General features: G+C 42.3%; 2 protein-coding genes across 3 annotated transcripts in view; both read left to right on the top strand.

Moving 5' to 3' along the window:
• The first annotated feature begins 5,715 nt into the window (after positions 1–5,715).
• Positions 5,716–6,354, top strand: h2ax (H2A.X variant histone). Its single transcript, XM_080866529.1, has one exon. The coding sequence runs from the start codon at positions 5,785–5,787 to the stop codon at positions 6,211–6,213; it is 429 nt and encodes a 142-aa protein (XP_080722655.1). The 5' UTR covers positions 5,716–5,784; the 3' UTR covers positions 6,214–6,354.
• Positions 6,355–9,006: 2,652 nt separating this feature from the next.
• The window catches only part of phldb1a (pleckstrin homology-like domain, family B, member 1a), a 31,304-nt gene continuing 18,142 nt past the window's right edge, over positions 9,007–22,168 (top strand). The window contains exons 1-6 of one of the 2 annotated variants that reach the window (XM_080866270.1): positions 9,007–9,148; positions 13,933–14,031; positions 14,725–14,848; positions 15,588–15,758; positions 16,757–16,879; positions 18,043–19,103. In XM_080866270.1, coding sequence (XP_080722396.1) covers positions 13,972–14,031; positions 14,725–14,848; positions 15,588–15,758; positions 16,757–16,879; positions 18,043–19,103 — 1,539 coding nt within the window. In that variant the 5' untranslated portion in view covers positions 9,007–9,148; positions 13,933–13,971. The remainder of the gene's footprint in view (positions 9,149–13,932; positions 14,032–14,724; positions 14,849–15,587; positions 15,759–16,756; positions 16,880–18,042; positions 19,104–22,168) is intronic. The other variant, XM_080866271.1, reaches the window with a different exon arrangement.

Raw genomic sequence — 22,168 nt, 5'->3', positions numbered from 1 at the left:
ATCATCTTTGTACCTGACTTCGTTCATTGTATTTTCAATAACCCATAAAAGGTTCCTTTTTATGATGCACTTGCAGGTCTGTGAAGGCGCATGGGCTACAGCGTAACATTAAAAGAACATAACTTTCTGTACCTGCAATTAACTTACATGTACTAATGTCAATGGAAAATTGTATTTAGTAGTCAGTATAATCTTTTAGTGATATAAGTTTGCATATGGTAGAATACTGCATGTAGTGATTTGTATTAGGAAATATTCAACCATGTATACTTAGAGGCATATAATCAATTGTGTGTGATCTCTAGCAGGCTGCAGGCTTGGTGTGCACCTCAGGAATGCACCCCCACGTCCTGGGAGAACGAGAGAGCTTGTACCTGGTTTTATTGTTTCACGGTAGGATTAACGTAGCTATGTCTGTTTTAGTTTAAGTGCTTCTTTACATATAGATGAACTGCTGGACTTCCTCACCATGTTATTTAGGGTGAGGGGGAGACTGCCCTCTTTGTGACCAAGGATGTACCTTTTGTACCTTCATGTTATATGACCCTTTGATCAGCAGGAGACACACACACACACACACACACACACACACACACACACACACACACATACGTTCAATGGAGTATAAAATAAAGACCGGGGCAGTGCTCAGCGCGAGTCTCTCAGTAGGGAGCTGCCCTTCTGTGTGTTTCTCTTCTCTGAGTCTTTACTGAAGAAGTGTTTTATAACATTTTCCTTAACAACTAATAAGTTTGCTTTCGTGAGGCTCTTCCCTGCATTTCATTGTCTTCGCTGACTACTAACACCAGAAGGGGCCCAAGAGTTTTTGGGGACTTACTTCTGTGGCTTTTAAACCCTAAAACACACTGCGCCAAAAATTGGTCCACCCCAAGGATTGGGTTCCCCGACATAGTGTAGAGAGTAACATAGTGTACGCTGTTAAGTGCCAGGAAGATTGCCAAACAACCTCTGGCGATGTGGATGGCACAACACGGAAGAACTACCTGGTCAGGCCAGGACTCTGCAGTCTATTTACACCTACAGGCCAGTGGACCCTCTTTCATTGATGAGGACGTAACCATCCTGGACAGGAAGGAGCACTGGTTTGAGCGGGGAGTCAAGGAGGCCATTTACGTGAACAGAGAAAGACCATCTCTGAATTGAGGGGCCTAACGGTACATCTTTTACCACCGTATAATGCTATAATTGCAGCCATTCCCCAACTCTCTGTGAATGGTAACCATGGCCATTGATCAGTGGGCTTTAATCAGTGGTTGTTGATCAATGGTCATGAGAATTTGCATAATAATGATGAAGGAACTGACCTCACAGCCCATTGTTCCTTCAGTGGGCTGGTTTCAGTCATTATGCAGATGTACTGTTTATAACATAGGTGTCAAACTCTGGCCCGCAGCCTAATTACGTTTGGCCCGCGAAGCCATACCAAATTACTACTAGAGCTGGCCCACTGGTATTATACAGCTAATATATATATATTGTTTAGTATTAAGCTTTGCTTGTTCCATATTCAGTTTTCCAGCAAAACTTATTTGAGTCCATAAGAAAAGATTCATTCTTATATCTGGAGGAAGATTTTTTTTTTCAATAAATATTAATGTTAGCCCGTGACTTTGTTCCAGTTTTGAATTTTGGCCCACTGTGTATTTGAGTTTGACACCCCTGCCATAAGTCATTGTTGATTTTGTCTTCTAAAATGATGTTTAGAAGAGGACCTGAAAATGGCCAACGTTTGTTTGTAAGCTTAATTAAACAGATGTTGGCCTTGGATGCAAACCAGCGCATAACACCGTCGGAGGTTCTCCGGCATCCCTTTTTCAACCCTAAGAGTTCCCCTTGCATTGACATGAGTGCTGAAAGACCACAAAACCCTGTGGTCTTTCAGCACCCTTCAAACTTGAAATGCAAGAGATCAGAGAAAATCAACTGCAGTTTTCAAAACTCGGTTGAATTTTCTCAGCAAGTATTCATCCACACGTCAGCCAGCCCATCCTTCAGCTCAGATGTGCTTGAAATAGTTGAAGGGAGCATTTTGAGAAACCACTACAAGGTAGAGGCTTTCCTTGGAGAAGGGGGCTTTGGTATTGTAGCCAAATGCCGTGATACCAAAACCAACCGAGCTGTGGCTATTAAGGTGAACAAGAACGACCCTGATATTCTGCAACAGGCAAAACTGGAAATTTTAATTCTGGAGCAGCTGAGAAGGTTGGATCCAGATGCCGCCAACATTGTTCAATGGAACGGCTTTTTCCACGACGGAGAGCGGGTTTGCCTGAAATTTGAACTCCTAGACCAATGCCTGTGGGACTACATACAGGACCCGAATAATCGGCGTCTCCCCATAAGCGAAGTCAGGCCAATTTTAGGTCAACTCACAAATGCTCTGTCCCACCTGGGTTCTGTGGGAATAGTGCACGCTGACCTCAAACCTGGAAACATCATGGTTGTAAATCGCTATGAGTCTCCAGTCAAAGTCAGACTTATAGACTTTGGCCTCGCATGTCCTGTGTCTGCAGTGATGCCTGGTGACCGTGTGGGGACAGTTGGTTATAGTGCACCTGAGGTTATGCTTGGCCTTCCTTACAATGAAGCAAGTGACATGTGGTCTCTGGGGCTGGTGGCTGTGGAGCTTGGTACAGGGGTGCCACTCTACCCTGGAAAAAATATTATGAAGTTTTGAAATTCATCATAGAAACTCAGGGTCAGCCGCCAGATCATGTTCTCGATCCTGGCGTGTACACTGAAGACTATTTCACAAAAGACAACTACAACTACAACCAACAACGCTGGACATTTAAGACCAGCCAACAATTTAAATATGAGACAGGATATGAATCTTTGGAGACAAGATACATAAAACTGACACGTCTGGATGACCTCGAACAAATAATGCTGTTTAGACGAGGACCAGAAGATGGCCAACGCTTATTTGTCAGCCTAACTAAAGAGATGTTGGCCTTGGATGCACACCAGCGGATAACACCCTCTCAGGTTCTCCGGCATCCCTTTTTCAACCCTGGCCTCTCCAACAGGTTCCCAAGTATCAACACTGAAAAACCATACAGAGTCAATCTCCAGCATGGCATCTTCCACCCTGGACAAAAGTGATAAAAACACAAACTGGGGTTGGAAAAGGATATTAACAGCAAATTACACTGGAAATATTAATTAAGCTGCTCCAATAATTATCACTTTGGCTTTTTTTTTTTTTTTTTTTTTTAATTTTCACTCCCCCCACCCCAACCAGTCGCGGCAGATGACTGTCCCTTCCTGAGGCTGGTTCTGTCGAAGGTTTCTTCCTTTTTAAAGTGAGTTTTTCCTTCCCACTGTCGCTAAATGCTTGCTCATAGGGAATCTTCTGATTGCTGGGGTGGCCAAAACTCTAGGGGAAGTAGCAATTCTTGTGAAAATTTAAAAAAAAAAAAAAGCCTACCAATATTCAAAGCAGAGCAGCGGACACCTTACCATCACATCAGTCCTTTAATCCAACCTAAAACACCATGTTTACAGAAATAAATTCCATACAAATTGGAAATAAATTGTTGTTTTTGATTGTTTATAAATATATAGTGCTACCCTTCAGCCTCCTAGTAGACATACCTGTGTTATCCCCAACTCTTTGTGAATGGTAACCATGGCCATTGATCAGTGGGCTTTAATCAGTGGTTGTTGATCAATGGTCATGAGAATTTGCATAATAATGATGAAGGAACTGACCTCACAGCCCATTGTTCCTTCAGTGGGCTGGTTTCAGTCATTATGCAGATGTACTGTTTATAACATAGGTGTCAAACTCTGCCAAATTTGGCCCGCAGCCTAATTACATTTGGCCCGCGAAGCCATACCAAATTACTATTAGAGCTGGCCTACCGGTATTATACAGCTAATATATATATTGTTTAGTATTAAGCTTTGCTTGTTCCATATTCAGTTTTCCAGCAAAACTTATTTGAGTCCATAAGAAAAGATTCACTCTTAAATCTGGAGGAAGATTTTTTTTTCAATAAATATTAATGTTAGCCCGCAACTTCGTTCCATTTTTGAATTTTGGCCCACTGTGTATTTGAGTTTGACACCCCTGGTTTATAAGATTGGGGAAATCTTCAGTTAGCTGAGACTGAAGAAGTCACTTGGATGAGTGATGAAATGTTTCTCCCACTGAAAACGCTACGTCCAGATGAACAGAATTTAAACTTTTGGAGACACATGTGAATACATCGAAGAACAACTTGGGTTTAGTATCTTACCCAGCTCTTACAGTGAAAATGATTAAACCAATGGCATTAAGGCACCAGTCTTCTAATATATTAGTAACAATATGTAACTTTCACTTCTACAATTACTTTTGATATTTCACACACACAAAATATACATCGATTAGCCTGTCTTGTGTGACATTTCATGCGGTCTTGGTGGGTGGGGGTTGCCTGCTAGCGTGGGGGCCCCAAGTAATTGCTTAGTCTGCTAATGCTGCTTGCTGGCTCTCAGTTATATGTTTTCATCAAAATCAAATTTACTTGAAAAAGTGCACAAAAGAAATGTGGTTCCAGGCATGATTAGCTAAAAAAGGTCTGACCAGATACGTGCATGGCATATAAACCAAACTATACACGGGACACATAGTGCAGAGTAAGGCACTCACATACTGTATGGCTATTAAACCTGTTCTTAGTTTAAATATCTGAGGATGATAAAGATGGGGACTGCTGTTGTTAAGTTTGAGAAGAGCACATTTCCTCTCAGACCTGCAGTAGAAGACACTCAGGTCAATAGGTCTTTGTTTGGATGCAGTGGGGGATGGTGTCCTGTAGTTTTCCAAAGTCTTGCAGGCCTCTCCATACCGATGGTCATAAGATGAGAGCCCCTTTACAGCATTTTATTCTTTCAAGGGTAGCTTCTTTTTGAAGCGGTTTGGTTTTCAGTTTAGTTTTTATTGTTAAAAATATTTGGATTTTGTTTAGTATTAGATGTATTTATTTATTAATAAGATTCTTGTTAGGGGAAATATTTAAGGAATTCTGAATAGGTATTACAATTGGAATACAAAAAGGTCTACTTGAAACTCACTTATGTAGACACACTAGTCGAAATAAATGTGTATGTATAACTATTACATGCATGGACGGGTGGGAACATTTGACCAATGAGTAAATCTAGAAACATTTCCTGTTGGTACACAATAATGTTGTATTTTTTTAACTTCAGTTAAATTATTAGTTAAAAACAGCTTTATATTTTGGTGTAAAGTTTAATCATTTTGGCACACAGATCTTCGATGTTATTTGCCACGTGGTCATACTTCGTCCAGGTTTTTGCACTGGTCAGCGCGTACGAAGCTTGGCTTCCAATACACACACATCAGGGGGTTAAATGTTCCATTTAACTTTTACCGCAGAGCTGGTCTGCGCGCCAAAAAATTTAAAGTTGGAGGGAAGCTAATCGATTGGCTTTCTGGCTCCTCCTTTTTTACTTTTGACCCACTGACAGAAAGCAGTAACAGTAACAGCCAATCGACCGTGCGTCTTCCTTTTAGACTCCATCGTGATTGTTTACAAACCAGGAGAGATCCACCAATAGTAATTAATTTTCTCGCACGACGTTTCTGTCAGGGCCAATCAGATAACAGCACTTTTATTCCAAAACCCAATGGCAGGTTAGGGCGGGACAAAGCGCGAGGTTTATATAGAGGCTGCGATTTCTTCTTCATCACTAGCAAACCAACGACTGCTGTGGTTCGATTCCGAAGAACTATTTAAATAACCAACGATGTCTGGAAGAGGTAAAACTGGAGCAAAGGCACGTGCCAAGGCTAAGACCCGCAGCTCTCGCGCCGGTCTGCAGTTCCCCGTCGGCCGTGTCCACCGTCTTCTCCGCAAGGGAAACTACGCAGAAAGAGTTGGCGCCGGGGCCCCAGTTTACCTGGCCGCGGTCCTGGAGTACCTCACCGCTGAGATCCTGGAGTTGGCCGGCAATGCTGCCAGAGACAACAAGAAGACTCGTATCATCCCTCGCCACCTCCAGCTAGCTGTACGCAACGACGAGGAGCTGAACAAACTCCTCGGTGGCGTGACCATCGCACAGGGAGGCGTCCTGCCCAACATCCAGGCCGTCCTGCTGCCCAAGAAGACCGGCCAGTCTGCACCGAGCTCCGGCAAAGCGGGAAAGAAGGCCTCCTCTCAGTCACAGGAGTATTAGCTTGCTAGCTAATAACTCTTAACACCCAACGGTCCTTTTAAGGGCCACCCACTCCTAATTGAAAGAGCAACTTTTCCTGATTATTGCTGTCTTGCATCCCCTTTCGCATGATTTTTATTTAATAAAAAGTCTGTTTTGTAAGCACTGATGTATTCTGCTGATTTCAGGCTAATCGATGCTACTTGCTAGTTTTGGAGACCTGCTAGCCTGGCCGGTTGAGCTGAATTTCAGACTGGTGGTCTCTAACCCCACTGATTATACCGTGAGCTCGAGAGTTGTAATATAACACTATTCATTTACCACAGGGCTTTGTTTCATGACCGGCGGTTAACAACAAACAAGGAAAACAAAAATGGCCTCCACTTATCAACATTTACTGTAGGTACATGGGCCAGAGCCTGAAACACCGGTTGCATTTCACCTTATTAGTAGCATGACTGAGCAGCTTTTGTGGTGACTGATTACAAATTACTTTTGGTTTGGCAGAAAGGGCTCTTTAGTATGCATTTGTGGCTGAAATAATGATCTGTGTAGGCATATTGTATTATATGTATTGCGTATTTCCATCTAAAGCATAACATGCTACAAATAACTCACCCTAATCTGAGTTTCAGCTCTCAAAAGTGTTCATATGCACAGAGCAGTTTTAAATTTGTATCCATTTTGAAGGGTTTCCTGCACCACAATGACCAACAGACCTAACAGCCTCAATCAATGACTATATTTTTGGAGTAATAAGTAATATCACTGTAAAGTGAAACGCACCCATTAGGAAGGGAAGATTATTTGCATACATGCTCTTTTTATCCTGCATTAGTGTTCCTTGGGTATATGCCTGAGAAATTGGAGCTCTAGTAACCCATTTCTAGAATTAAGGTGGGGTGTTTTACCATTTGTTTTGTATTTGCTTCCACCTTTATCTTTGCGTATGAGCGACCTGAATAATATGTTTGTTTGTTCAAAGTGTGGTTAAAGCTTGAAAAACATGCCAACGGCTCATTCTCCTTAAAGCTCCAGGTGTTTCCTCGTTACATGTGAAGAAACCGGCAGCTGCAGTTTACCAGCACAGTGACGTCTGACCCAGTATGCACAGCTCCTGTGCAGCAGCCGTACCACTGAGGAATAATTTGAGTAATATATTTCATTATTCCGAAGCACAGAATAATTAGATGTTAGGCAGTAAATTATCTCCACATAGATCAGGGGTGACAGACATGAGGCCCGGGGCCAGAACTGACCCAGCAGACTCCAGTCCGACTCACTGGACAGCTTTGGAAAATGTGAAGAAGGGTGAAAATTTAGTACTTTTAACTGTGTTTTCATACGTTTTACACTATCTACTATAGAAATTTCAGTTTTACAATCCACAGTTTTAAAAAAAAAAAAAAGACATTTTCTGTGAATTAACAACACTTTTTCTTTGGAACAAAAGTTGGCTTGCAGAATGAGTTTGACATCTTTGCCATAGATCATAAGCATTTATGAGCATTGATTGAAGATGTCTCAAATAGTGCATCACAACAAGACACCTGCTAACAGACAGTTGTTCATTCTGCTTTTCAAAGTGCTCAAAATACCTTTAATTCCCCATCAAGGAAAGAAAGCATTTGGCAGAAATTACACCAAACTTTCAGTCAGTGGAAACATGACATCTTGAGTGTAATTCCCAAATGCTGCCACCAGGGGTCACCATGTGATGTTTGAAAAAGTTCACAAAATGACTTGTGGCATAAACTGATTGTTGTCCATATGTGTTTTTATTTAACAACTATTGAAGACAGATCACTGTCTGTGCTGACAGATGTGCACCATAAGCCATTTCATAACACGGAGGAAAGAAAGGATTTCAACTGTTACATAAAATAGTACGACATCTGAAAAAACACAGCAAAGCACTATTTTAAAGTGTCATTAGTATATGCCCAGCTATAATACATAATTAATCCTTTTGTGGGATCCATAACTGATAAAATGATTGGTTGTTTTATATCAGAGGTGGGGATGGATTACGTATTTTCTCATTAAACCTCAGTCATGTGCAGCTAAACTCACCCGTAACCTTTCCACAGGACATATTTCAGTCTGCTTTGAGTGCTTTATAGCGGCAAAAGCAGCATGACGCACCAAGTTTGAGCCGAGCCCAGGACAGGCTGAACCAATTACTCGGGCTTGACAACGTGTCCAACACCAACATCCAGGCTAAAAATTCCAGCTCAGAAGGAAAAACCCCGGTGTCCACTGGCTGTTATAACTATAATTTTCTGAGTTGACATTTTCACAGTCTCTAAATTTACTGGTGATGCTCTTTTCAGCTGTTTGTGGCAACAACAAAAAAAGATCTCTGGTAAAACAGTCATTTTGGTCGTTTCATGGAATTTGTTGGCTTTCCTTCTGCAAGTTTTGAAGTTTTGATTTTCATTATCCACAAAACACCTCGTATGTTAATTACAGTTTGGTGAAGCTGTGACTGGAACAAAAGCAAATATCTAGACTGAAAAGAAGGGTTTTTCCAAGTTCATGGGTAATCTTTGTTTATACAGCATCTGAAAAGTAATAGAGTTTAGATGTACTCAAGCTGCTGTGAAATAAACAACTATATTTGTCTGAACATGAGAAAATCTTGGTATAAGCAACAAATCTGTGAGAAACAAAGTTATACATGGACACAGAAGGACCTGCTTAATGAAGGGAAAGAGGAATGATGAGTGGGAAGAGAAAAAAAAAGAGGGCTGGAAAGAGGGGGGTTGGATCTGCTACAATGATGTTCAGACACACCGAAACATTCACTTTGAACGTTACTCAACAGCAGCGAAGATGCTCGAGAAAAGAACTGGAAGACTTTTCACATGAAAGCTTGGGAGGATGCCTTGTCTTGTGTTTTTAATCTTTGGACTGAATCATACTGCAGAAGAGGAGATGTTCCTTTCGAGCTTGGGTATGGGAAAACAAAAATATTTATTTGAGTGTTTGTATGTGTGTGTGGAAGACAGAAGGGCATCACCAGGGTTTTGCGGCAGGTTACGCATCTTTGCATTATCTTTAAAGGCAGGCTTTTGATTTAACTGGGAGGCATGAGCAGGTGAAAGTCATCTGACAGGGAGAAAAATAGGAGCCAAACCCAGGTGGCTCTGAATGGACACTTTAGTGTGTGTGTGTGTGTGTGTGAGAGAGAGAGGGAGAGAGTTCTCAGGCTGTCTTTGGTGAAATAACAGTATGGTGAGGTATTTCTCCGACATGCCAGTGAGGTGCAATTGTGCCTGAGTGAGTATAGCTTTCTTGCTATGAGGGAACTTTGCTTGTTTACATGTAAATAAGTATCTGATGAGTCCATACAGACATACTAAAAAAGCTGAAGAAGACAAGTGGACAGATGTCACGCGTGAAGACAGTCCATTGGTTTTGTGGGCAGCTCAAACTCTTTTGCGGTAATGTCTCTAATTTCCTGTTGTTCACTAGTTCGTTTGGCTTTGTGCCTTTTCTGAGCATCATTTGACTAATCACATGATTTGAGCTGGTACTGTTTTTTCTCAGTGTGACTGGATTTGTTTCAATTTAGCCAATCAGGAGGTTTGAATGGCATTCTTGTGTGTGTGCATTATTACTGTACAGCAGCAATGTTCTGATATTATTCCAAAAATGAGACCCGGTGTTTCCCATAACTCTACAAACAATTTGGGCTGCAGATGTTCTGTGATCGCTCCACGATCACCGCCTCCTTCTGGATAGTATTTCCTGTCCTGAGCTGAGCCTCGCCAACCCCTCAACATGTGGCATCAGAATAATTACAGGTTACATTTAGGTTAAGGTTTGTCTAAAAGGAAATGTTTTGTTTTGTCCTGTCAGTGTTAAGGGAAGGGGTAGGATTGATGCTTGGTCTGAGAGGAAGTAAAGAGTGAGACCCTCAATTTAAGGCAATGAAATCTGCGTTATGTGTAAGCTGCTTCTCATCAAGCTTCCTACACAGCCTGCATGAGTGTTGACTGCCTGAGCCCCCACTTGCATAATTGTTGCCATCTTCACTGTTTCCACCTGCAGCCTAATGTCATCCTGCAGAGACCTGCAGACATCTGTTTCACAGTGTGTAACTGCAGGGTTCATAAGCTGACTGATCCAAACCTCCTACCAGACAAGCAGTTCAGTATCTGTGGGAAATCACACACTCACAGCATAGCTTGTTTTGGACTTTTATTATTATCATCTCAGAGTGCTCACAGCCAGGCTGAGATATCACTGCAGACAGTTCAGAAAGACTGAAAAGTTCATCTTCAACTTGCTTTGCCTGCCTGGACTTTTGTGCATCTGCAAGCTACTTTGCAACCCACCTCCCCACCAACTCCACTTTACCTGCTTTGTCTGACTTCATTTATATACTTTCCTCTATGAGAATTACACTGTGGTACTGGGCAGCATGGTGGCACAGTGGTTAGCAATGTTTTTCCCCTGCCTTACATAGTTCAGTGACATGCTGTTAGTAAGGTTAGGTTAACTACTGATTGTCAATCGGCCATAGGTGTGAATGGTTGATTGTCTCTCTTTCTTAGCCATGTGACATACCTGTGCAGGGTCAACCCCACCTGATGCACCATGGCAGCTGGGATAGGCTCCTGCAATCCCGAATTGGATAAGTGGAAGCAAATGGATGGATGGTCTTTAGTCTATGTTTTAATAATTATTACTATCGTCATGGCAACTGCAGAACTGAAGAAGCCTCTCAGATGAGAGGTGAAAGGTTTATTCTTTCCAAGCTCCTTAGATTATCTTCATGGTAGTGCTCCTTGATTAAAGTAATATATTGATATCCACTTGGGTACCTATCTATATAAGTAAGTAAGCAGCTATCTATTCTGTTAAAGAAAGATATGTGGAAACTCCTTGGCCCACTAGATAACTGCATTCACCATTTATCTTTCAGATGTTCCATTTCGTTAAATAATAAAGACTGCATTGTATTTAAAAATCACTTCCATCTGCTTGTTCACATGGATGAACAGCTATATGGGGATTTCCATTGTAATCACCATTTAAAGGTCATTTAGTAAACTTTACCCCCTCAGCTGTAGCCTCCACATGATCGCTGAGGACTCAAAACACAAACCTTATCTGCAGACCTCTGCAGTCTTCAGTCCATCGGGTTACTAAGCTGCCTCTGTTTGTTTGTTTTCATTCTCCTCAGTGAGTCATCATCCGTCTCACTTCCTCCCTCTACTCTCTGGCCGCCGACCATGGGAAAAGCCTTGAGAGATCAATAGTGGAGGCTTTCTCCCACTCTCTTCTACTCTCTCTGTGTTTGTCTGTAAGCCAAATAGTTCCTGTGGGATGTCTGAAAAGATGCTCACATGTGTTCGCTCACTTCCTGTGGACCTTTCATATCGCTCTGCTCCATCATTACACAGTGGAAGCATTGTAATCCACCGTCGTCCATTTAGTTAGCGTTATCATAAAGTGTTGTTCGACAGTTTTCCAGAGTGGAAACACTTCTTTTGGAGTTCGTTGCATCAGCGGTCCAGAGCTCAGAGCAGGAAGTCAGAGGACACAAGGTCTTTTCCATCACCGCCTCCTACACTTTATGTTATTTCCTGCATGGGTTAGACTGTTAACACCTGCTTAACCCATAGACACTTTTAAGGAGACAGCCCCGCCTTGTGTGATTGGGCGGTGCGGTCCATTTGAACTTTCATTTAATGGAAAGCTTGTTGAGAGCCTGAACATTTCAACCATTCTCTCAGCAGGATGTGAACTCTGTGCAGAGCTAATTCTGGAGTGTTCTGAAACTGCATGTTCGGGTGAAGTTATTTACTCATAATTGCCAAAAAAAGGAGAAGCAATCAATATGGAAGAATTGGGAGTATGTTTTGGAGGGCAGTGCCTGGTTCCCCTCTACTGTTTGTAACTGTAATCTGATGTAATTCTGCACCGGGATGGGCAGGAGAAGGGGTTGGGAGGAGGGAAATAGCAGAGGAACTCAGTGAGTGAATGAAAAAAGCAAGGAGCTAGACATACACAATAATGTGGACACTGCTCTATGTGCTAGCAACTGTCAGGCAAACCCATGGACCCAGCTTTTGTCTGGACTTAGCAAGAGTAAAGAGATGGTAAAAGCTGCCTGTCTGTCAGTGAAGTAAGTAAACACTTGGCTGTTTTCACCAGCACTGTTGGGCTAATATCTTCTCTTTGTAATATAACTCTATTTTATTTCATGTTTTTTATTGATCATTCCAGCTGTTAGATTTTCTGTGTATTCCTCTGATTTTTCATTGTTCACTCTAAACCAAAGTCATTTCTCTTTAAAAGTGGCAGCCCAGTCTGTGTGGCAGGCAAGTATCTATTTTCAGAAGCTTGTGGCAGCTCTGAAGGGCATAACTGCCTCCATAATGACAGGTTACTATGCGAGGGCCTGCATTCGCAAGCATTAAAACTGTTCCTCTGCCTGGGTGTGTACGTTAAATTACTGAGGCTTTTTGGAGCAGGAGCATATGTGTTTGTGTGTGTGAGTGTGTGAGTGAGGCAGACAGAGGCACATTAGCCTGCCCACTCTCCTGTCCTGTGTCTGACTGCGTGGCTCAAAGAGGCCCAGTGTTGACAGGCAGTGGGGCTGACAGCAGAGGCGCGAGGGGTCCTGTGTCAGTGACGAATAGAGGGGATGGTCTGTTCTTCGTGTCACTGGGTCCTCTGAGATTCGCACACTGGACGCGATTGTCAGACGTATGCGGTTTCACCCAGCAGCCTTGCCTGGAGTGACATCAGACGCAGACTGAACGCCCTGTTGTGTAAAAACGCCGTGAGCTAAACTTGGAGCACGCTGGATATTTAAATCTTTTTTAATTAATCAGTGATGACAACATAGGCCGACAAAGAGCTCAGGCCCTTAAAAAAGTGTCTGTGGGAATGACGTGTCTTCTGTGCACTATAACAAACACCGCAAGACATGTCACAGAGTTTAAACCGAATCATTCAAGCACAGTGGCACTGGCGGCGTTGAGCTCTACTTTGAAATGTAAAACCAAGAGTCAAGCACGACACACAGCAGCTTTTCATCCTCGGGTAGACACAACAGACATTAGATAGTAAGGTAGTTGCGTCTACTCTAGTTTTGCTTAGATGCCCAGATGGCAAAACAAGTGATAGTGAAAGATGCGGATGGGAGCTTTTAGTGGAAATATGAATGAGTCATCCGGGCTGCCTATGTGTTTGTGCGTGTTTGTTTGAGCCATGTCTAGTCCTCATGGCTTGTTGTAGCTCTCCTGTCTGACTGGAGGAAGACGAGCAGACAGCCGGCTCTAATCTGCAACATGTTTCTGCAGACAGTTTGGACTGTTTGTTTGTAAGATCACGGTGACTCACCACAGCCAGACGAAGCAGTCATCTGACCCCTGATGAGTAAAGCACCTGCAGAGCCAGCTCAAACCTTCTGCTATATATCCAAAGCGCATTTCACATAAAATCTGTGGTTGCTATTGTTGTGTTTGTTGCTCTCATTCTCGAACGTTTTTTTTTTTTTTTTTAAAGGCTGAGGCATAAATCAATAGCAGCTTTCTTGATGGATTGCTCTGTGTTTAGTTCTGAAGAAACAATTACTCTGTACAATGGTTTGGTCACATGGGCTTATAACTGGGACAGAAGAGCTTCTATGGAAAGCACTGTTCTCATTGTAGTACAACTGTAGTAGCAGTATTCCCAGTGCTCCCATTCATGCCCTGCCACTCTGTCTCTGCGCTTCAGGACCTTCATGAGTCGGATAACTCTGCCAGTCCAGCCGATATGGACCGCATGAGCAGGAATAAAGTGGAGCATGGGCGACAAACGCACCAGGTCTTACAGGTGAGGCATTTCTTCCTGCGGTGCCACTGACTATTTATAGCAGACACAAGTTAAGATAAATTGTAACTTGTTTTACTAGCAGCATCTGTTGTAAGTCAGCTTTATTCAGCATTACTGAGAGGTTTACGCGTTTAAAAGCAGGAGCATAGCAGTAATATCAGCTTCACATCCATTAGTGCAAGCTTTCAGAGCAAGCATATCTGGTTTTATAGCACAAGACTATAAGTGTAGTAATGTAAGTGTGCTTTTGCTCTAACTTTTCTGACTTTCTTTCTACAACTCTTTATTTTTAACTCTTTATTTTTTAACAAATACGTCTGACTTTGCCAAATAAAATCAGTCATTATCCTATTAAAATGATCCCAGTGTTTCCCAGCTGCAGACAGACATCTGGGTTGTGCACGGATTTATTTCCAGCATCACAAAATGTAGCTGACTATTGAACTAATGCCATGTACAACACATAAGAATTTGTCCATCTGTAAATCTTATTCATGGGAGAGAAAAAAAGCCACATTACTGGGTGAGGCCTGTAGTGCAATCCAACTCAGGCTTAATTACATGCTATATGTTATGTTGTGACACGCTGTTTACTTCATGCATACAGATCCAAATATTACACACTACTATTGTCTTAAACAGATCCTTATGCTGTGTAAAAATAACTCTGATGATGTTTTATTATTTTAACAGAGCACTCCGCTCGACTTGATTGAAACAGGCAAATCCCTCAAAGTCCAGGCAGAGCGCCCCCACCTGGTCAGCCTGGGAAGTGGACGCCTGAGCACAGCCATCACTTTACTACCACTGCTGGAAGGTCACAACCCTTATGTGTGTGTGTGTGGTTTTGAGAATATATCTGTGTGTTTGGTTGACAGTTAGGGTCTCAACTCGAGAATTATAATCATAAGTGGAGTCTACTGTATTTTACTGACACTTCCTTAAGTGGAATTGCCAAACGTGAGGCAATTGTTCTTTAATAAGTAAGCAGCACAGAATGTCAAGAGTAATGAAGTGACAGTGACTGATGACACACTAACTTCTGAGCGTGTTGTTGTTACTTGTACTGAGGCACACTTACAAATGCTGCCTGTGATTTCCTTGCACCATTTGTCTCTGTCTTCCCCCGAGCCTTAACATTTCACAGGAGAGAGAGGAGAGGCTGTGGCACCCCAGAGAAAAGAGGGGATTTGTGTGTGTGTGTGTGTGTGCTCCATTTCCTCTGTGCTAAAATATAAATATAGTATGTGTTTGTGTCAGGCTATATTTACTGTACCTACAGACAAAATGTAACTGATAACCTAAGAACAACACACCAGGGTCAGCAGATGGGTGTATTAATTTCCACTGATGAGATCCCTGTTATCTGTCAGGCTAAACACACCTCCTGAGGCCTACACCTGTTATTTAACATGAGTTCATAAGCTGGTTCCATTTGTGACTCAACTCACATCATCACTGGCTTTGAACTGCAGGTCTAAGAATGTTTTACTAATGTATTTCGAACCACATGACTCTCCAAAATTATTGACAGATGTTTTTCTTTCTTGTTGCAGGGAAAACCACGCTGGGCAGTGAGGGGACAGATATCCCCCTGCAGGGCCCCGGCATCGCAGCTAAGCATTGCTACATTGAAAACCAGGGAGGCAACATCACCTTGTACCCATGTGGAAACCAGTGCTCAGCAGATGGCGTTCGCCTCACCAAACCTTATCGGCTTACTCAAGGTAGCACCGTCACAGGCTTAAGTAACTAAAATAACTGCTCTTTACCCTGTTTACCAGTTTTACCAAAATACAAAATATAAACCTGATGGTGACAGACTGAGTAGGGCAAACAGTTGCTTTTGCAGAGCCGCAATAGAAAATAAAATGTTGAGTATCCGAATGTCTAAATTAAGGCTACGTTGATAAAAACACTGCCAGGCGTCATGATGACAAAACAATTCCAAGCCCTTCCGGTAACATGCATAGTTGCTATAAAAAAAAAAAGACATTACAGTCCCACCCCCCTCAGTCCCCTCTCTATAAGATCCAAGCCAGCAGCTATACCAAAATGTCATTTGAAGCCGGTATGTGTGGAGGCAGCAGCTGCTGAACAAGAATACTTCAGGCTTTGCTTCATTCAAAGGACAACTGAAAAAGACCAGTACTCGTAAATGGAGGAAATGGCTTTGTTTATACATCATAAGGAACAACGATGCGGGTCTATGGACTCTAAAGGATCAGCTACATGTTAAACTTCGTGTGGAATATCAGTACAAAACTTCAGGAGTATCAGGGATTCTTGAAAGACTCCAGAAATGCAAGCTACTGATGAGGAGCTGATTTCACTTACCGGTTAATTACATGTAAGTTGAACTAGTCAGCTCATGTTAGTTAACAAGTCAAAACTTTGTTTAGGAGGTTCAAACTCGGCATTTCATCATCAAAAAAGAAAGAAATCTTTATTTTACCACCTCATCTGGTGGTTTGCAATCACACCTCACTCACCTTCCAGTGCACCGATTACTGACAAAGGAAAGCATGAATTGGTCTGCATACTGTAGGACACATGCAGTGGTCTGTAAAAAGTATAAAGTTGTAAGATCTAAATTAAATTATAATGTTTGGAAAAAATACATAGATTAACAACAGTCCAGTTTTATTGCTGTAGATTTATTGTGATATGAATGATGTTGACAGCAAATAAAGTTTTGTATGTCCATGGCCGCCTCCCCTGGCAGGGTGCATGCTGTGCTTCGGTCAGTCGGCCTTTTTCCGTTTCAACCATCCCGAAGAGGCTCAGAGGATGAAGAGCATGCTACCAGAGGGGACCCGCGGGCTGAGCGCCACAAAAACTCCATCTGGTAAAGATCCCATTTTAATGATTATTAAATGCAAACACCATTCCAACATTTCCTGTGTTCCTAATATAATCTTGTTGCAACAACTGTGTGTACGAGGGTTGCACAGTTTGCTCAGCAGCTATTCTGGGCAGAGCAAATGCTTTGGGCACACAAACCACTTTGGAGTCATAGTTTCCTGCTGTAAAAGTCAATCAGTTCCTGTTAAAGTTGAATAGGTGCCTTACAATTTGACACTGTTTAGTTTAAAGTGATTAAGAGGCCGGATGTCTGGGTAGAATGACATTCAGACATCAAACTTTAGGTGGTTGCCTTTTTAAAATACCCACAGATCAAGGCTTAGATCCTTGTTAGTGAGATTTTAAGCAGTAAACAAAATCTGACTGAGATACTTGTTGCAAAAGCGAAAAAGTCAAACATTTTCAGCCCTGCTAGTCTTGACGTTTGACTGAAATATTATTATCTTTGACAGGATGCAGAAATAGCTTGTTCAGAGCTAATTATCTGTGGCCTACATTGTGATCTACTCCACTTAAATCTGTGATTCTCGCTCAGTGTGTGACCTCGTTGCACAAAAAGATTGCTGTAATCTTTTCTTGCTTTTAATATGTCAGCTGTTACACTTACATTTGTGTTATGTTATACTACTCTGGCCCACCGCCTACTGTAACTGCTGCCCTGTGCTCTAGGTGATATTTAGAATCTATTCTCCTCTGACCTTACTGCTCTGGCTGTCAGTGCCTGAACAGTAAGAGCCGCCACACCCTGCCCACTGTGTTCACTCTTTCCTGACCAAACCCTGATTTCATCTGCTCTGAATGAGGTACATGGCTGTCGATGTATATTTAGCTGCTTTGGATCCCTTTAGGATTGCAGCACAGCTAAGGAGCATCCCGACCACTGGTTCATACAGGAACCTATGGGCTCCAAGACATTTATCACTATTAAGCCACTATGTATGAATGTGCGTGTGCAACAACATGCGCAGGCGGGGTGTGTTTTTCCTTGTGTGGACTGACCCTCTGTGTCCTGGAGCCGTCCTGAGGCATGGTGGAGGTCAAAAGGACAAAGATGTCACACTGAGTGTTTATGTGTTTGCTCAACTGTCTTCTCCCTTTATTCAGCAGGAATGCTCATGCACAAGTGTTTCTGTCTTCCTCCTGCAGACCCCCATAAGGCTCTGAATGGGAACCATGACTCCAAAATTAACAGTATGGCAAAAACCTTGCAGGACTCTTTGGTGCTCAAGACTTCATCATCACCGGGGATTGGTAAACATCCCGTTCCCCCAGACATGCTCAATGGAACTAGCAACTCCAAAATAGATGTCTCAATTTATGAGAACAGCAGCAGCTTCCTGGGCCATAACCTTGACAGCAAAACACCTGCCCGGTTACCTCATACCAATCACACCCCTGTCCCGCATCCACGGCCCTCACTCTCTGTGGCTGCAAGTGGTACCAGTGGAAGTCAAAAGGCCCAGGAGAGTCCAAAGCCTCTGAGGAACGCAAGGGCAGAGGCAACATCATGCCCCACACAACATATCAGGGGTTCAGGACAGAGCGCAGAAAACTTAAGCCAAAGCCACAAACCATCATCCATCAAGTTTTACCCAAAGACTCCGTCAAGCCCTCAATTAAGGGGTTCCACCCTACAGAAGAGATCCCAGAGCCCCTTGCGAGAGCAGGTTCAGTCTCTTTCCCATGTAGACATATCTCAAAGGGTCATTACTCCAGACTCGTCTGGGTCCACCGCCCTGAGGGTGCCCGGCAGAGGGACCTCAGGATCGCAGGGTTCGGCTCTGCCCCTTCCCTCACAGGGCTTCAATGCTAACCCCATCCTAGAGAGCCCCCAGGGCAACCGCAAACTCACGACTCCTTCAAAAGCAGAAGTCATGCGGGCACTGTATGCCCAGAGTCCATCACCACTCCCTGGGCTGGAGAAGGAGCAGGGAAGCAGGCAGTCAAGGCCTGCGCCAGGAAATGCCATGGTCTCAAGCTTAGGCTCTGCATCTGGCTTGTCTCCTGTCGCTAGCCCTCATAGCGTAAGAAAGACTTCTTTTCCGACTGCCAAGGGATCATCCGGCAAGGACCCAAATCTTCCAAAACCATACACTCGGGAACGTAAAAACAGCATCTCTGAGATCAGCGACAATGAGGACGAGCTGCTTGAATACCATCGCTGGCAGAGAGAGGAGAGGCTGCGTGAGCAGGAAATGGAGAAACTGGTAAGTGAACATCAATACTGGTTTGCAGTTGTGGAAACAAGTATAAGTGCAGTGTTCAATCTCTTTTTAGCAGTGTTTGAATCTTGTTTGATTGTAGAAAGGAAATAAACGTATTTGGTTTATTTTCCACGCTATGAACAGAGATCTTTAGCTTCATACACAGCAATAAAAACAACACAGGACTATGAATGAAGACTAAGACTACAGGGATAACAAAGTGTATGACTATAAAGGGCATAAACACAGTTAAGTAGAAGAGGCACTGCTGGCATAGCAGACTCCATGTCTGCTTTCATGTCTTCTCTAAATCCTGTTGCATACTTCCAGCAGCTCATCTCCTCTGAGCATTACTGGAATGGTCAGCCCATGTGGCCCGAATGACACGGAGTGAACATTCTTCCAGAAGTGTTGGGGTCCAGAGCGGAGGGTCGGGCTGGTTATTTACCAAGAGAATGAGCTGCTTTTACTTTCAAAGCTATCTGCGCTCGACTCAAGGCTCTTTCCTATTTGTACCCACACTCGATCACAGATCGTATACTTGTAATCCATCTTCAGTCTACTCCTCACACACACCACCCCCTACCCAACCCCCATACATCAGCCCCACCTCATCCTGCCGGCTTAGTGACAGCTGAAGCGCCCACCTCAGCGGCTGGTCGCTGCCTGGCCTTCATGTCCGCACTCTATTTAAGGACCCAAAGGGTTTCTGGTAACAAATAAAATAGTTACTACTTGAGCGACTCTAGAATTGTGTTGAGTCACCTGCAGTGTCATGTGTAGACAACGTTGCCTACTACCCAAGGAGTTAAAGAACAGATATTTCTTGAACTAAGCGTGTGCTGGTTAGTTTTTTTCCCTTGTGATCTATATTTGAATTTATTTCTTTATAAGCCTGTCTTGTCTGGCAGCTCTTGGAATCAAAATTGGGATCTGAATTCACTATTGTGTCAAATATATTTGCTTTTCCAAAATGAGCACTATATACTCTCTTTAGGCTCCTCTTGTTCATTTTTGTTATTGTTCTTAAGTGCAAGTGTAATATGGCAATGCCGGGCTTGACAGGCATGAAGAAAGAGTAAGAAAAGGGCCAAGAAAGCAGGTGAAAAGACAGAAATAAGAGGACTTTACATAAGTGGAAAATCTATATCTATGTGTATATATATTTTAATTTAATTCCAGTATTTGACTTTAGTTTTTCACAAGCTAAAAGCAGTATCATTTGCTGTTTTGTCAAACACCTTCCTATGCAGAAGCTTTATGAAACTTTACTGAGTAATAGCACACATATAGAAATCATATGTTCTGACTCGACCAACCACTTTGTGACCATTTTAATAGGCAACTGTAATATTAACTAATTATTGTAAAGTCAGATAATAATTATGTAGAGGTTTGGCTCATTAGCTTATTTGCATGAAGGCCAGTGTGGGATAGCCGGACTCTGATCAGAGGTTAAAAAGATTTTTTTGGCTTAATTTGGCAGAAAGGTTGGAAAAGTGCCTTAAGTGTAAACCTGGCTCCTACTAAGAATGAAAAGTTAAATTATGAGCTTTAGCAGTTTCTAGAAGTTTTTTTATTTTTATTTTTACATTAATTTTCCGGGGGCTTTGATCTGTGTTGCCATGTGGTGTTTAGCAATCTCGCTTCAAAGCCAGTCCTGGGCTCAGACCTGCCTGTTATTTTTCTCTCGTTTCCCTCAGTATCTGTAACTGCATGGGTTTTGTCCACGTGCCCTGGTTTATTGTCTGTTAGGTAGATTTATAACTTGTTTAAGCAAGAATGGTTGTCTGTCTTTGTGTGTCAGCCCTGTGATAATCCAGCTCTCTCCCAGTGTCAGCTGGAGCAGTGATTCTCTCCTGCCCTCTCGTTTTTACCACACAGTCTTGGTTCTTTAGTAGAATGGCGCTAACAAACCCCACTGGCATGTAGAGAAACATTTTCAGGGCCTTTAATACGTTCTTGTTTTTTAGTATCATAATCTTGTATTAAACCCTAAAACACACAAATTGCAGACCTGCTGGGACAGACAAAAGGAGGATATCCTCTCAGTAAAATACATTCCTATATTTGGCAAGCCACACTCTTGGCACAGTTGGCACAGATGCAGAACCCACCTATAGTTATAATATTGCCTGCACTTTAAAACCCTATTCTGCAGGTTATCTCTCAGGAAAAGCAAAGGGCATTGTCAGAGAGGAAGTAATGCAATAGAGAATTTAATTTTAGCACCACTTCCACTGAGAAGTGGCCACAGGGTATTTTTGAGAGAGAGCTGGAGTTAATTGAGAAAGTTTCCTTTATAAGACATGAAATTCATGCATTTGCTTCGTTGGTTATAGTAACAACTCATACAGTCACGTGGAACAGAAAAGTACACACTCATTCAATATGAAATCCATCGTTCTACAGTGAGGAAGATTATTCACTAGTGTAAACGTTCAAGACACTTGCCAATCCTCCCAGGAGTGGAGATCATTGCAAAAATTACCTCATGGACAATTATTGGACAAAATATTATAAAATATTACAATTATAAAAAACAACCAACAAGCATGGCTTCTGACAGTGGCCCTCATTTACTAATATGTGTGTGGAAATGTTGTTATAAAGTGCATATGCTAAATTTTCTTCGGGTTTATGAAATGTGGGCACTCCCCATTTTTTCTTTATAATGAAACGCATTTACCTTTAGGTGAAGCAGACACTGTGGTGAAGTGGAGAAACTGGTCGCTTGTTAATGAAGTTAATGAAAATCTAGATTCTCCAGCATCTGGAGATCTGAAAATCTAAGATATTTATGTAAATACATATTTTTCAGAATAACTGTGAGACAACATCTCAGAGGTATTAAAATAATTTGTATTGTGCCTACTGATGCAAACTAAGGGTGAAACTAAGTAAGAATTAATGTTGAATCATCAACTTAAAACCTGCTTTACTATGCTCACTTGTATTAAAAATGTAATAACATATAGCTTAAAATAATTAGCGTTACAATCTATAAAACCATTTTATGGTTTACGTTGACTTTATATCTATATATTTAGCCCCTTTTCCTAATCTAG

The sequence above is a fragment of the Rhamphochromis sp. 'chilingali' genome (genome assembly GCF_963969265.1).
Source record: "Rhamphochromis sp. 'chilingali' genome assembly, chromosome: 19".
In the NCBI taxonomy this organism is placed as follows: Eukaryota; Metazoa; Chordata; class Actinopteri; order Cichliformes; family Cichlidae; genus Rhamphochromis; species Rhamphochromis sp. 'chilingali'.
This window is presented reverse-complemented; position numbering and strand designations above follow the sequence as displayed.